Source organism: Leuciscus leuciscus (assembly GCF_965113295.1).
Source record: "Leuciscus leuciscus genome assembly, chromosome: 10".
NCBI lineage: Eukaryota > Metazoa > Chordata > Actinopteri > Cypriniformes > Leuciscidae > Leuciscus > Leuciscus leuciscus.
In genome coordinates this window covers 34,856,468-34,873,033 of record NC_138734.1, presented here as the reverse complement: position 1 = coordinate 34,873,033, position 16,566 = coordinate 34,856,468, and the positions used below count along the sequence as shown (strand labels likewise).

The 16,566-nt window shown below is 37.5% G+C and overlaps 2 protein-coding genes across 8 annotated transcripts in view; both read left to right on the top strand.

Moving 5' to 3' along the window:
• The window catches only part of iqch (IQ motif containing H), a 30,792-nt gene extending 24,808 nt beyond the window's left edge, over positions 1 to 5,984 (top strand). For 6 of the 7 annotated variants that reach the window (XM_082181866.1, XM_082181865.1, XM_082181864.1 and 3 more), the window contains 5 exons: positions 408 to 578; positions 2,577 to 2,702; positions 2,791 to 2,852; positions 3,263 to 3,371; positions 5,363 to 5,984. In XM_082181866.1, the coding sequence (XP_082037992.1) occupies positions 408 to 578; positions 2,577 to 2,702; positions 2,791 to 2,852; positions 3,263 to 3,371; positions 5,363 to 5,509 (615 nt within the window). In that variant the 3' untranslated portion in view covers positions 5,510 to 5,984. Of the gene's footprint in view, positions 1 to 407; positions 579 to 1,439; positions 1,468 to 2,576; positions 2,703 to 2,790; positions 2,853 to 3,262; positions 3,372 to 5,362 lie in introns of those variants that run through there. The other variant, XM_082181869.1, reaches the window with a different exon arrangement.
• An 82-nt stretch (positions 5,985 to 6,066) lies between these two features.
• cUnh15orf61 (chromosome Un C15orf61 homolog) lies at positions 6,067 to 7,131 on the top strand. The gene is made up of 2 exons (XM_082181873.1): positions 6,067 to 6,771; positions 6,867 to 7,131. The coding sequence occupies exons 1-2, from the start codon at positions 6,429 to 6,431 to the stop codon at positions 6,992 to 6,994; spliced, it is 471 nt and encodes a 156-aa protein (XP_082037999.1). The 5' UTR covers positions 6,067 to 6,428; the 3' UTR covers positions 6,995 to 7,131.
• The last annotated feature ends 9,435 nt before the right edge of the window (positions 7,132 to 16,566 follow it).

Below are 16,566 nucleotides of genomic sequence, written 5' to 3'. Positions count from 1 at the left end.
TTTTGAAGAGAGGGCATAGCTATTAGATTATTATCAGGGAAAATTAGCCCTGTTTAAGCATAAGGCCACGACTGGGCCTGACCCCTTAATATCCTTATAATGATGCCATTAACCATACAGATGTGAAGAGTCTCCAGTTGGGCTTTAGACACAGTATGTAACTCTCTCTCTCTCTCTCTCTCTCTCTCTCTCTCTCTCTCTCTCTCTCTCTCGCTCTCTCTCTCTCAAACACACTGTTGAATCTGAGCTCAGTGTTTTCCCCCTGCAAATACAGTTATTCATCTGTCTGTTTGTTTAGAATTTTTTGTCATTGTCTACTTGTTGTTTGAAAATAAGCGAATAGTTACGTTGACATATGTGTTGGATCTCCTGACTTGTCTGTGTATGCTGGTTTGTACTGTATTTAGGTATGGGCTATTGATCTTGACCTGGGCTACAGTAACCAGCTGGCTATGACCCAGCTGATGCTCATGATGACGAGGGGGACGCTGGACTGCCGCACCAGTAAACTAGAGGTTTCTCCTATAGTCAGAGATGTGAAGTCTTCCGTACGCCATGCTGGAGTAAAGGTCAAAGCTGTAAGAATCTCTAATTTCAAGTAAAGTATTCACTCTCTCTATTGGCATTAAGAAGATGTGATTGCTATAAACTGGATTTGAAATATGGTATAAAAACATTTGTCAGATATTCAAGACTTTATTTTGGAATAGTTTGGTAATAACCTCATAGAGATCAAAAATGAAAAATTCTGTTATTTACTCACCCTTTTGTTGTTCTAAACCTATACTCTACCATTCAAAAGTTTCGGGGTCGGTACATTTTTTGAAAGAAGATTCTTATGTTCACCAAAGCTGCATTACTCCAAATCTTTAGTGTCACATGATACTTCAGAAATCATTCTAATATGCTGATTTCGTGCTCAAGAAACATACATTTCTTATTATTATGTACAGTTTTGCTGCTTAATATTTTTGTCTTCGATGAATAGAAAGTTCAAAAGAACAGCATTTATTTGAAATTATTAAATTTTGTAACAATATAAAGGTCATTACTGCCACTTTTGATTGATTTAATGTATCATTGGTGAATAAAAGTATTAATTTATTACCAAATATATATTTATTTATTTTTTGAATGGTGGTATATATGACTTTCTTCTGTGGAAGCACAAGTTTTAATGATGCTATTCTCATCCATACAATAAAAGTGGACCGAAACTATGGGCTGTCAAAAATGCATCATAAAAGCAGTGTATGCAACTTGTGTGTTTTATTCCAAATCTTCTTCAGCCGTTTGATAGTGTGAGGAAAAGACTGAAATTGAAGTCATTATTCACTGAAAGTTTTGTCTTGACAGCCGTGGTCACCATTCACTTTCATTAGATGGAAAAGGGCAGCTTGTACATCCTGCTATAAATAACAATCATTTTATTTTCACAGTAGAAAGAAAGTCCTATGAGCCATGAGGGTGAGTAAATGAAGACAGAATTTTCATTTTTTCGGTGAACTATCACTTTAAAGGTTAATGCTCTGAACACTTTGGGATGCTTTTAGCTCTTTAAAGCACAAGAATGCCATTATCCAGAATGTGTTCCTTGAGACTGGACCAAAGAGCAATAAGAGTCCTTTGCTGGATATTATCCCGATAAATCAGTGCATCCATAAAGATTGATCCAGCTAAGCTTTGTTGTTTTATTTTGGTTAAATACAACTAAACGCTGTAATTACGCTTCCGACCTGATTGGTGTTTAGAAGAAGCTGAATTCATTATCATTTTGATAGATGAGTCTAAATAATCAGCCCATAAATAATGCATACCATATTCATTATGCATGTGTATGCATGCCTGAGCACCTCATCAACCTGATGCCAGCCCCTAAACAATAGAGTTCCTTTATTAGCGGCAAACCGGAGTTTACGCTTGTTAATTTGCGACTTGTATTATTTTATCAAACATTCATTTAGTTTGTATGCCCTCATATCGCCCGGCTCCCGCCTGCCTGTCTTAATGGCTCCGGCTTTGGCCATCATTTAGGCCTAGAATATTACAAACACAATTAAAACCCTGCAGGAAAAGCTTTTTATTGTTGTTTGAGGATAGTGTGCCTGACAGCTGAAAACAGAGTTCCATAAAAGGGAATTACTCATGCCCCGCACACGGTGCAAGGGCTTTACCCTCCGCTTCATATCTGTCACTGAGAATGTGCCTCATGCCCGCTACGAGTCCTGCGAGTCCTGCCACTCTTAACTAATCCGCTCCTGTGGCGTTCTTTTAGACACATCTTTTATCTGCCGTGTCTGTGAGCATCGTTGGGTTTTATAGGAAACCTTTCTGTTTTCTGCAGCGGTATAACCTAATAACACCGGACTCGGTCTCCCCAGTGCCCTATTTGACTGTGAGACTAAAGCTCCTTTTTCTCCATGTGGGCTTTCGAAACTCTTCTATTTGTTTCTAGTGTGGCGTTATTGCCGTACCCGAGAGGTCAATTTGTCATTTAGATGCACTGGTCAAATTTTTAGCAACAGAATCACATGTAATTTCTTGCCTAACTCTCTGTGTGTATGTGCTCTTCTCAGCAAACCTCCGTGACCAGTCGCTTTGCAGTGATGTGCACCCGACTTCTCCACACCAATCTTTCTTTGGTATATTACAGCACATTTTTTCTGATGTGCAAAGCTCAGGGCATAGGCTATGATGTCAAGGTAAAACCTCTGCTTGTGTCCCAATAACACAACTGGAGTTCTTTGATTGCAGAGCAAGTGTTTTTATATACTTCTGCTAATGTTTCAGGCAAGGCAAGGCACTGTGTTCGCCCTCCATGACAGCAGAGATAGAAGGAGTCTTGGCATGCTGTGAGTTCCCACATGAAGCAGGCAGACGCATTACCCTTGTCTTTCTCCAGCTTTGATTTCCCTTCTTCTGTCCCCATTACCATTAGAGATATATCTAGACCTTGAGCACACTCCCAAGAGCAGATTAAACATTATGTAGTGAATACCTCAACCTGAAATGTGTCAGAGTGCAAAATACTGCCAAGTCGAATTAAAGGCATTCATCACATAAATCCTATACCTATCACATCGAAGCCCTGCTTTCCTTCCTCATTTCTCCCTAAAGAATAGCACACTCTTTAAGGCTGAGAGTTCTCATTAAGCTCCTTACAGCCCCACAGCCAAACAAGGTGATTGTTTTTTTGTTTTTCTCTGATGATGGTTCTGGGGGATCATTAGTAAGCTCGTTTGTTTCTGTGTGTCGTTAACAGAACAATCTCGGAGAATCTCCAGGGAGCGCTGCTGACCTTTGCTCGCAACCTGTCAGTCATTCATCAGGAAATATCAGCTCCAAATATGCAAGGAGCAAACAATTTTAAGGTATGCGGACGTATTTAAAAGTCCTTATGCTAATGGTATATTCTCTGCTTCACTTTAGTCATCAAAAAACACTATATATGTTTCACGTTCAAGTGATGTATCTACAAACTAGGACTGAAATCACACGGATTTTTGACAGTTTCACAATATTAAAAATAATGGTTTTAGAGACTTTACAAAGACAAAGAATGAACTGACAAACAAATAATTAACAAAAACATATCCACAACGCAGCAGTACGTATCAGTCACTCAGTAGAGGAGTCCACTACTCCACTATTTGCTTTAAAAAAATCTTTAATGTAATGCTAGTAATAATAAACTTCATGCTTCACATTATTCAAAGTTGTTCGATTTAATTTGGGAGTTTTTGGTTATTATTCAAGTCAAATTGAGTTATGACTAGGGATGTCAATTTTCACAAATTCCCATGATCGATCGTCGTTTAAATTAACGATCAATTAATCGATTAATCGTTAGCCTTAATACTGCGATATGCGTCTACTGCAGTGGCTGTGACAGCATGACAGGGTCTGCAAATGCTGCTCAAAACGCTATGTTCCTCACCAAATCAATTAGAATGGTTTTAAATATAAATAAAGGGCTAGTAGGATTGTAAAATGTTTCGATGTGATTGATAATTAAATTAATTATTTAATAATCAAATATAACTACTAATACAACGTGTCACCAACGCCGCCTCATATGCGCTCTTCCTGGAACAACTGCACGCGCTGAATGAATCTGCTACCGTTAAACTGGAGCACTTTGCTAGCACGTTATTTATCTAAAAGAAACGCATCCTATATGAGATTAATCAGATATATTCAAAATAAACATGATATTACAAATTATATCTGCACAAAATGACGCGAATTCATGCACAAGTGAACTTGAACTAAGTTACGTGCCATTCATTCAGAACTACTCATGTTGTGGACGCGGTCTTCCTGGAGCAACGCGACACGGTAACTAAACCCAAATAATTCACAATGTTTTATTACAATATTGTTCTCTTTATAATGTTATGTAATATTACAGTCCCAATAGTCATTATTAGTCGTGCACTGCCGTTTGAGCTGCGCGCGCTGAAGCTGACGCTTTACTACAGAGTTAATTCTTAACCAAATGCATCCAATATGAGATCAATCAGATATAGATAGGCCTACAGAAAATAAACAGTATTACAACTTACATTTGCACAAAACAAAAGGCTGCGAATGCACACGCAAACTTATAGTCATGATGAAGGTGTAAAATGGTCCCAAACATAACTCCGGCGCGCTGGCTTTACATGTTTCGCGGTTGAGCAGCGCGCACGCGCATGAAGACCTGCTTAATCGATGATCGATAAGTTGTATCGATTAAATGTATTATCGACAATTAATCGATCGTCGATTAATCGTTGACATCCCTAGTTATGACACAACAATTGTCAGCATATTACCTTTGGCAAATGATGAGTATACTGGACCATACAAGTGTAGTGAAAAACAGGTTAACAGTTTGCACAAAAATATGTCACAATCTTATCTAAGTATGTTATTAAAAAAAAATATATTGTTAGTATTATAACTAAACTAAAGTTTATTATTAAACCATCATTATACCAAAGACTTTTTATGGTAAAGAGAAGTGAACTTATTAAAGCAACTGAATCTCAGATGAGAAATATGAGCACATTTATTTTTGAAAGAGTATGCCAATTGCCTGTCATATTAACATCTTATACAATACACAAGTTATTCATTTATTAAAGTCAAGGCTTTATCTCTGGCCACTATCTGCAGCTGAAGTCATACAAATGTAGAACACTGGACTTTGTCAGACACTGTGAGTGAATTGGAGATTCTTTGACACTTGCTGAATTACTGCATTCAACACACTGTTACTTAATTTGATAGAGGAATTCTCATTCACTGTTCAGTGGTTAGAGGTTAAGATCTGTAGTCAGACATATACTGAATGTCTGCTATTGTTTGCTTTTATAAGGACCTTATCAAGGACATCGAGGAGATCCTGGGCATGACCATACAAAACCAAACCACATCTCAAGAAGAAAAGGAGATTCCTGCAGTCGGGAGCGAACAGTTATCACCTCATAAACCTCACAGATCAACCCCAAATAAATCAACATAGTTATACCCTATCATCAATAGCATTTGCACATTCAGTTATAATTGCTGTCAACAAACATTTCTATAGAACTTAGTTATAGCTATAATACATACAGTAACATTTCGTCCATGATTTAAAGATTAACAATGCGAACAGGATGTGCCATTCATGACATTTTCCTAGCTCATCATAGGTTGAGACTACAACTGGGGAAAGTTTCTTAATTCGTTCCGCCCTGAATTATGTTCCAGGAACACAAAATATAACTATGTATTAAATCTTCTTAAAAATTATAATCACTAAAAAATTAGCAGTTTTTGCTAGTTTTTTTAAATAGGTAGGCTACTATATATTATAAATGTACATCTATATTGTACATCTACTGTTAGAATGTATTGTATAACTAATGCTATATTACTGTATTGTATTTTATGTGTAATTCCAATTATGAATGGAAGTATAAGTGCGCATGAGAATAAAGATCCATGATACTATTCATACTGCAGTATCTATGCCAGAGCAAATAGGAACAAAAAAAAGCGCTTGGTTGTTTCTTCCCGGAGAAGATATTTATCGTACCACTGAAGGTTATATTGAACGCAAATCTGCGAAAAACTAACACATTAATCGTACTTTCGTCCCGGTAATAATGTAAATATTTGTCAGACGAGTTTTAAAGCCGCTCCGGTAAGTTGTGTAACGTTAACCTTTAACGTACTGACAACCGAAACGGGACTAGGATTCAAGATCACAGAATGTTTAGGCGATAATTTTGTACTGACTAAAAGTCACAAAGCTGCTGTTAGTTGGAGTTTGATGCTCTTTATTTCTCGTGGCTTTGTAAACTGTCACGTTGCTTAATTTATTTTTCATAACGAAATAATGACGTGACGCACCGACAGAAGCGCTTGAAATATTAGACTTGAGGGTTTACTCAGAAATGACAGAAATTCTGCGGAGAATCCACAGCTGCTTTCTAAAAGTGGTGTTGTTCCCCAGCACCTTTGGGAATAAAGCGCTTCGTCCTGCCGCCTCTGAAGTATTGACATGTCACCTCACACAGCGCGCGCTCCCGCCCTGGACTTCGTTCTGCGTGCGCTACCGCGACGTCATCAATGACCAGTTCGGTCTGTCCAACTTCAACTGGCAGGTGCAGGGAGCGAACTACCACATCCTTCGAACTGGTGCTTTCCCTTTCATCAAATACCACTGCACCAAAGCTCCTCCACAGAACCTGGAGTTTGAAAATAGGTTTTTTGCTGCATTGAAAGTGGTCAATCTTGGTAAGTTTTAATAGGCTACACGTTTTATCTGATATTTAAAAAAAAAAAAAAAAACTTTAGGCATTTCTAATATGTTTTTCCTCTCTTTCTTTAAGGTATCCCATGCTTGGCATATGGCTTGGGTTCATGGATGGTAGTTGGTGTGACAGAGAAGGTTCAGACATCTGCAGGACCTGTCACCGTTTACTTTGCATACAAGGAGGTGGACGGTGCTCAGTTCTAATGTCAGCGACACACTGAGTATTCAGAGTATTTGAAAATGACTTGAGTTTCACAGGCCAATATTTGTCATACAGTAATGTATGCATGTGCCCTGGAATGCACTTTTGCACACAAAAAAATAAAATGATAAATTTTCAACTTTGGAGTTTTCTTTTCAGTATAACACACAATCTAAATGTCAGATTGATAACAAAAAAATAATAAAAGCATAAAAAACGTATTTCTCAATAAAAATTATTTAACAATAGTATTTTTATTAATAGTACTGCCTAAACTAGGCAAGATATTTCCCCAAAATTTTGAGTAATAATTGAAGCTATTTAAATAACCAGTTGCATAAAAAAAAAAAAAAAAATTAGGGGCAAAATTCAGAACCACTGATTAAATGTTTGACCAGATTATTCAAGAACATCTGTTCTTTCCAAGGTAAAATACTTAATTACATGGCGTTTATTATTATTTATCAAATTGGTTACTGTGTTTCTCATCCATTTGGTGCAAGTATGCAAGCTTATTTAGAAATTTGACATTTTTGTGAAGTCTTTTTTTATTTTATTTTTATTAAATGATTTGGTCAAACATGGGATGCAGATCATTATGCCACTATCAGGATTATTAGGCATTATTGTGATGCATCTCAATGTATTCTTTGAAGTTTACAAGCTATGCAACTCCTCGTTTTCCCACTTGTTTTCCTCCCTAAAGCTAATGCAGAATTTTAAATACCTTCAGCTCATTTATTTAAAGTCAAATTAGAGCCCACGCCCTGCCTGTCATATTGTCAATAGGAAGCAAGAGGGATTGTTTGGAGGACAGGTCTGATAAAATGGTTTTTAATTACAATAGAAGAAGTGTGGCCTTCGTTCAGAGCCCACCCTAACCCCCTCCCCCTGTCATTCTCGGATGCTTTGATTTCTGATAATGTGCTTTGCTGACTCCAGCTCTCTTCAGCAGGATCTTTCGTCACATTACCTCTGAGATCGGCTTTGACAAACTACCATATTGATCCTCTAGACTTCTCAAAGCTTTCTGCCGGGCACATTAATCAGAGTCCTCGATTTTCTGGCCTTGCCGCCTTCTCTCTTAGTAGCAGCAGCAATGTGATAATATCATGTATTACATGCAAATCAATAGACCTCTTGCCTCTTGTCTTGCAAATCTTAATTCCGAGTGATTTTGATTAGATTGAGCCATTGTCTGATGACTAAATCTTGCAAGAATAATGGCAGTTTCAAACCATCAGGGCTGTATTGAATAGCCCTTATTAAGAATTTTAAATCCAATTTAAACACAAATGACGTAAAAGTGTTTCTTTGACTGTGCTACATACCTGCCCCCTCATTCCCAGTGTATATACAGGCAGACAGCCCCTATATTACATCATCAGTGAGGGGGCTAATTGGCCTTAATGGAAATCATTTAGACACCCAGCGAAATCTGATCAGCACTATTAGCCTGAACGGCTGGCTCTTCCTTTTCATCTTTGAGTGTTGAACTGCTGCATGGGGAATGCTCAGGCAAGCATGTCTTAATTCCTCATTGACTCTTTGACCTTTACCCCGTCGCTGATACTGTAGCAGACCTGGAGGAGGAGTAGAGTGTCACCGCGTGGTGACAGGCCAGGCCTTTGTGGCTTTGACAGGCTGACGCGAGCCCTGAGAAACCCGAGCCGATGTCGCGGTGTTCGTGGCGTTCCTGTTTTTGGTCTGTTCCACGAGTGTGGTGCCAAGCCACAGGAGACGACATTAGTCTGAGCGGGTGCTTATCGCTTACACCTCACCTCGGTCAACGGTCTAGGATAACGGAGCAGCAAATTGGCTACTGTAAAGTAACGGAAAATTTAACGGTGCCATGTTAAGAGATCAGTGCCTTGTTTTAAGGGCCGTGCAATCAAGACTCGCGTTTGTAATTGGAGGTCTAAATTACCCTCTCTTGAATATAAGGTACTAATCAACAAAGGATTAAGCACTTGTATTAACAAGTTCAATTACATGCAAATAGGAGACCCAAGTTGAAATCTTTAAATACAAACACTATTTACATCTTAGGTAACTAATGAAAATGTGAAAGCGGGATATGATTGTGATATGAGGAGGGGAAATTAGAGTTACGTGGTGCATAATCTATTATTTAGCAAGAAAAATCACATTAATTTTTGGATGACATGGAGATGTATGTGTTTGGCAGAAACAATTATTGTATGAATAACCCCTGCAGCTAATTCTGTGAAGGTTATCATTGAGCTCCCAGACCAACTACAGGCTCCTGTGTCTCGCAGGGTTCTCCATCAGCAGGGGAATGTCAGTTTGTGTCGTCTGTTTCCAGGTACGCCGTGATCTTCATGTCAGCAGAGGTGCTGAGACAAATAGGTTTGGAATTGAACTTCTGTTGTCATAAGTCATTAAATGATGGTGACAAACCAAGGTAAGCAATTATAGCTCACTGAATCACATTCATGAGGACATCTTCAAGAATGTCAAAAATCTGCCAATGTATTAATTGCATTTGTGTCTCGTGATATTACAGTATTGGCTGCAGTCCAGAATTCTGATTAAATTCATCTTAGCGAGGAAAATGTTTTTTGTTTTTTTTATATAGAATAGGATCACTTTTAAGAGTGTAATGTCCCGAATGAAACCATCATGCGAACCTCTTGTAGATAAAAATAATAATATTTATCTGTTTATTTATATTTTGCTCTTTTTGCATTATTTAAACTCACAATTATTTGCACATGTTCAATGCACAAATGCCTTTGTATCAAGTCTACAAGAATGGTGGTAACAATTTTTGCTTTAATATCTCTAACTCAGATTGTTTTTTGTGCCATTTGAGTTAAACTTAAAAATAGTTTTCCCCACATTTGTCTGCAGTTAAAGTTGTCTTTAAAGTTGACATTTAACTTATCTCTAAACTATATACATTAATGTGAAGTACAAAGAGAGTTGTAACTGTAGGTTGAAGGGGTTGTAACACTATTAGAAAACATAATGCATTTAAAGTTAAAAAAAAAGGAAAAAAAGTAAACATATTATTTTAAAACCATTTGTGTGTGTGTCCCCACAAAGATAGCAATATCCGAAATCCTTGTCCTTTTGGGGAAATTTGGTCCCCATGAAGAAAACAGCTTATAAATTATACTATTGTATTATATACTATATTATAATTAAAAATGTATGTGTGTGTGTTTTAACATAGTAAATGTATGTGACATGGTTTTGAGTAAATGCTATATATCAAATTAAACCGGAATCGGATTCAGATGGCAATATTTTGTCATTTAATATGCATTAACCTGATCAAATTAGAATCAAGAAGTTGCATCTCAAAATAGTTTTTTTTGTCATGTAAATCCTTTATATTTTATATTTGACTGAGCTCAGGATAAAGGTTGTCATTTATGATGGTTATTTCATCCCCGCACTTTCCAAGTATTGTTGTTGTTACAACTGACCCTGCTACAACCATTCCTGGTCTTCCCTATAAAGCCTTTGATAGTTAGTAAGTATATTTTAATGGAGATTTCCCTTATTGCATCATGTTAGCATAGCATTATCAGACTGAAAAATGAAAATGGATTTAGTGCAATTGTTAAAGCCTTAGTGATTTCTGTGTATTATAATTGCTGACCTCACACCACTGAGGCTGGAATTACTTGATGCTTTTTTCACATGCTATTGGGTGCTGAGAGTGGTTCTTATAGAGAGGGGAAAAAGCCATTAAAAATCTATTAAAGCAGATCTTTTTACCCAGAGGGGAAAGCCTTCTCATTACTAAGCAGATTGGAAGGGATGACAAGTGGCTGTATATTTCTTTTTTATTTTCCTTTCTTCTTCTTCTTCTTTTTTTTTTTTTTTGAAAGACCAGCTGAAAGGCAGCCAATCAGTATTGCTTCAGCTACAGGCTGCAGGTGTTTCCAGTGCTGTCAGTCATGCGAGGCACTGACCCTTTCAAGTCTGGATTCAGGCAAGTGATTCACGATTCACGCGGAACAATTCCTCAAGGCCGTCTCTGAAGCGCTCTTTAGTTCGTGTTCAAATAAATGCAACATTAATTAATGCAGAAGTTCATTAAAAAGTTGTTCATTTGAAGTGCGGATGGAATGCGTGATAAAAACGTGCTTTATGTTAATGGCTCATCATCTGACTGACACATCCGTTTTAATGTATCCCGTCTGAATTCGTGTTTTCTGTTTTGATATTTTCGAACATTTAGCTTAATGCATTGTTTTTGGTTCTCCTTCCAGCTGATTACAACTTCGCTTTTGCTTCTCCCTTGGAGCTTGGAAGATGCCTCGCTCATATTTACTGTTTACAGTGTTGACATTAAGAATAATGGATACTAATGGAGTCTCCATGAATTATTGTGAGAGTTAAATGAACTCTCCATTTTATTATATATTATGCAGTATTTAAAGTTTTGGGTCATTAAAAACCAGACGGCCCCCTCCCCCCCCCGCCCCAAGTTTGTCTTTTACCCCCTGCCAGTGTGCAGCGATGCCCTTGTTGCCACAGGCTACATCATATCTGTTCTTCAGAAAAGCATTATTACAATATTCTGAACTAATGCTTTGTTTTTGATTCTGCATTCAGATACTATTGTAGTTTTACTGGAGGAGTCTACGCTAGTCGAAGGAGCTTGAGGTGCTACGACTTGTAGTATGAATAATGTGAAGCTTGTTTCTGTGGTCCAGTCTAGCTTTCACTTTCTTGTATTGTTTTTGGTAACACTTTATTTTACAGTGTCCTTGTTACATAATGTACTTACCATAGTAATAACAGTAAATTATGCATAAGTACATGCAACTAACCCTCAACCAAATCCCAATCCTACCCTAACCCTATAGTAAATACATGTAGTTAATTAATATTACTCAGTACTTCAATATATAATTACACTGTAACAAATGTAACCTTGTTTTTTTTTTGTTTTTTTATGTAGGCTATGCTTATTTCATACTGATCCACCTCTTGAATGTGTATCGCCAAAGTTCTGCTGTTCCAAGGGCACAATCTCTCCCCCTGGAGGTCAACGGCATCTACCAAAGGTCAAGGTTCAGTTTTATTCAGTCAGTCAGTCATATTTATTTATAGAGCACATTTAAAACAGCTGTTGGCCAAAGTGCTGTACAAAGTGTAAACAGGTATCCTAATGAGTAACATAAAAACACACAAATAAACAATACACTACAATTTATACCACTAGGCCCACTTATGACCATAAGCAACAGTAAATAAGTGGGTTTTAAGGAAAGAGTTAAAATCAATGTATGCTGGTGCAGTCTTTATGTAAGATGGCAGATTGTTCCAAAGCTGTGGAGTGGCCACTGAAAAGGCACGATCTCCTTTCAATTTTAAAAGTGTCCTTGTAACAGTCAGCTGTAGACTACTGGTTGTCCTAAGTTTTCTAAACGCATTGTGGTGGGATGAAAGGAGATGCAATCACTTATAAGCAAACAATAGTGTTTTGAACTCAATACAATGTTTAACTGGAAGCCAATGGAGAGAACAATACTGGCAAAATATGTTCGCATTCCTCTTAGAAATGTGTATGTGTGTGTGTCTGCCTTCTATACATCCATATGCATGCATTCTTATAGTTACAGCATGAATTGTGAAATTCAGTGAAATAGCCATCCGCTTTAAATACACTTTTTCAGAGAGCAAGCAGCAAAAAGCAATCTTTTACAAAGGAAAAAAACGTGGAGGAAAGAAAGTGAAATAAATCATTCCTGTTATCCACTTTGATACTCGTTCTCTTTTTTTTCCCCCTCAGATGTGATGTTAGATCTCCAATCTTTCTGCAAATGAGCCCTGGCTCTCTGTAATGGCTTTCTGCTTCTCATGGGAAGTGCGAGTCGTACGTTCGACCCAAAAGCTGCTGATTGAAGAGGAAAATGTAATACAGGTGTAAAGCAGACTTGATGGGGGTCTTATGCAAGGGTTATGAATTTTAACCATTTTCATCTACACACTTGTATGTACATACATATCCAATTGGATATGAATGTGCTGGCTGGACTGTTTGCTGCTCCACAGAGACCGAAGGGTTTCTGCTGGGCTGTCGCTAATTCCAGATGAGAGGATTGCTATTATGCTAAATTAATAGGAATTAAGGAGGATTGAGTTGGTTAAGCAAGCACTTGATTAAGCTTTGCACAGTTCAGCAGCTTCATGAATGAAGTTGACACAGACTGTGACGATACAGGACAAAAGAGCTTGGACAAAGGTGATTGCTTACTTTTTTTTTTTTTTTTTTTTTTTGGCCAAATAGACATTATACAATATTGCTTGTTTGTTTGTTTAATTAGTGATTTTTAATTATTGTTGTTTTTTTTAGATTATAATAGTCATTATTATATCATTTATGCCTTGAAAAATTATTTTGTGATCTAAAAATAGGATTTTTTAAAACTTTGTTTTGGGCTATTTCTGATCAAATTTAAAATGCTATGTACTTCTCATTTGAGAATGATTGGCTAAAAAAAAGAAAAGAAAAAATACGTTTTGTTTCCAGCATTGTTTCCTTTTGAAATCTCAGGCATGTGATGGCATTTGTGGGCATTATTTTTCATAGATCCACCAAATGGAGCCATTTATTGATAATCCCAATATTAAAGACCTGAAAAACGAGTGGTATAGATTTAAATAAGTGTGCAAATGCCCGTTTGTGTATTATGCAGCATGTGTGCCCTCAGTTTCAATGGAAATGATGCATCTGGCTTCACACTGTGAAAGTTACAACCCCCCTGTACGTTTAAAGGGTTAGTTCGCCCAAAAATGAAAATTCTGTCATTAATTACTCACCCTCATGTCGTTCCAAACCTTTAAGACTTTCGTTCATCTTCTGAACACAAATGAAGATCTTTTTGATGAAATCTGAGAGCTTTATGTCCCTCCATTGGCAGCTACACAACTGACACCTTGACACATCAAAAAGTTCATAAAGAAATCGTAAAACTAATCATGTGAATTCATCTGTCTGTCTGATGAATGTTTATATGTGAATACAAGCCTAAATTCAAGCTTTTCGTGTCTCTTCAATCAAACGTGTCTCTTCAGAAAAGTTGGACCAAACCTCTTAATTCATGTGGATTAGTTTTTACAATCTCTTTATGAACTTTTTGATGCGTCAAAGTGTCAGTTGCGTAGCTGCCAACTGAGGGTCAGAAAGCTCTCAAATTTCATCAAAAATATCTTCATTTGTGTTCTTTGAAGATGAACAAAAGTCTTGCGGGTTTGGAACGACATGAGGGCGAGTAATTAATGAAAGAATTTTCATTTTTGGTGAACTATCCCTTTAAATCAATGGTGTGGCTCACTAGTGTACATGAGGACATTAACCAGGATGAAGGCTTGACCTGAAAAGCCAAGTGTTCCTCTATCATGGTCCCTCTTCACGGATAAATTGAGGGGTGCAGTCTCACGGCTGCTAATTTATTACCTATATGTAAATTTAATGATGTGATTGGAAGGGTGCAGACCTGAACCCTGAGGCAATGAGGTAGGCATTTATACAACATCCTTGTTTAGTTATTGTCCAACAAAGGGGGAATTCACTTAACACAACCTGCAGAGATTAGTGGGTAATTGTTGCCATAATCGATAAGTCACCAGAGCGTAAAATAAAAGGTGCACTTGTGTGAGGAAGGGGGTCTGAAATGGTGTGTTTTTGGTGTGTTATGGCAGATATAGATTGCATATATTCATTTCATATTATTGCTCTAGCCATGTGTCCCTTCATGCAAGCCTGCATTTTGAGTTGAAGCCTAAATTTGGCATATGTATAAGAAAGAGAGTCTATGTATATGGTTGTGCATTGTGTGGGTTCAAACAGTGGGGCTAGGTCTGCTTGGATGAGCCTCATTGTTCCTGTGCGGCCTAGTGACAACGCTGGCGGGCAGATAGGGATGAAACCTGAGCAGGGTGACAGTGATAAATAGCCCTTTTAATAACAGCTGCCCCACTTGGCCAGCCACTCACAGCCTGTGTCCTCTGTGTATTTATTTCTGTTTATTTATGCATCTATAGCAAGAAGGAAATCACAACCGTAGGGCTCCAATATGTCTTTTTTTGGGGGTGGGGGGGGGGATTGGAGGGGAGGGGATCTGGTGATTTCACAGATTTGGATTTTTAGAGGGTGTTGTTTTTCAACCCAACCAAATCGTTCTTCTCTTCTCAGGTCTCCAATGACTTTGTGTTTCTGCATCAAGGCCCTTTGCAGATCCATGTTCTTGCATATTCAGCGTGAATATTGCTTGTGCTTTGCTTTGTATTTCTACAGAATGACCAGTAAATTAGTGATGTTTTCTTCATTTTAGATCCAATGGTAGTTTAAGTAATTTATCATATTTTAATTTTTTATCTCCATCCATCCATCTGTTTATCTGTCTGTCTCTTGTTCTATCTATATTTCTGACTGTTGTTCTATGTATGTCTGTCTGTCATAATTGTTATATCTATCTGTCTGTCTGTCTCTTGCTATATTGCTCTATCTGTATCTATATCTATCTGTCATTCTGTCTATCTGTCGTCCATCCATCCATCTGCCCTTACGTCTGTCTATCGTTCTGATATCGATCTATTTTTCTGTCGTAATATTGCTCTATCTATCTGTCTGTCTATTTGTCATTCTATCTATCTATCTATCTATCTATCTATCTATCTATCTATCTATCTATCTATCTATCTATCTATCTATCTATCTATCTTTATATTCTGTCATTATATCTATCTATCTATCTATCTATCTATCTATTTTTCTGTCGTAATATTGCTCTATCTATCTGTCGTTCTATCTATCTATCTATCTATATATCTACCTATCTATCTATCTATTTTTCTGTCGTAATATCGCTCTATCTATCTTGACAACTTTTTAGTGAAAATGTCTCTCTGCTTTTACACCATTTATATCTCTAAAGCTCATAGTACATGCGTGTGGCCTGAAGAAGTTCTCTGTTGTATTTAAACACATGCTGCTTGCTTTTATGTTGATTTTAAACAAGCCATTAGACGGAGGGCAAGTTCTTTTGTCTGCCGAAATATGACCCGGGGCTTGAATGACTGACTAGCGAAAGTCACGGCAGTATATCAGAGATGTCAGAGCGGGTTCCTTTAGGGCACTGTCTCCCCTGCTCTCATTCAAACCAATTCTCCCACCTTAATTGGCTCAATTAGTTAAGTATCCATGTACATTAATATCTATGCATTTTTCATGATCCGTTTTAAAACCATGGCAGCATAGAACAGGGCAACTTTCGGCTATGATTTAGCATTTGGTGAAATGTCAATGTCAAAGCTGGTAACTGATTGGGATAATTAAGTAATTATAGGCAGATGTTGGAACAAATGCCAAAACAGGCTTTGCCCTGCAGAAACTTTTCTCTGCGCTGATTTTGACACCCCTGTTGTGTGGGGATATCCCAGAGGTACCTGTAAAATAGTTACAGTTTCACCCTTGTGATTATTCGGTTGGAGTCTTTGATATTGAACAAAAATGGTCTTTTATGTTATTGTTTGGAGAGGAAATGGGCTGTAAAGAGAGCGCGATCGGAATAGCAAATCACAGCAC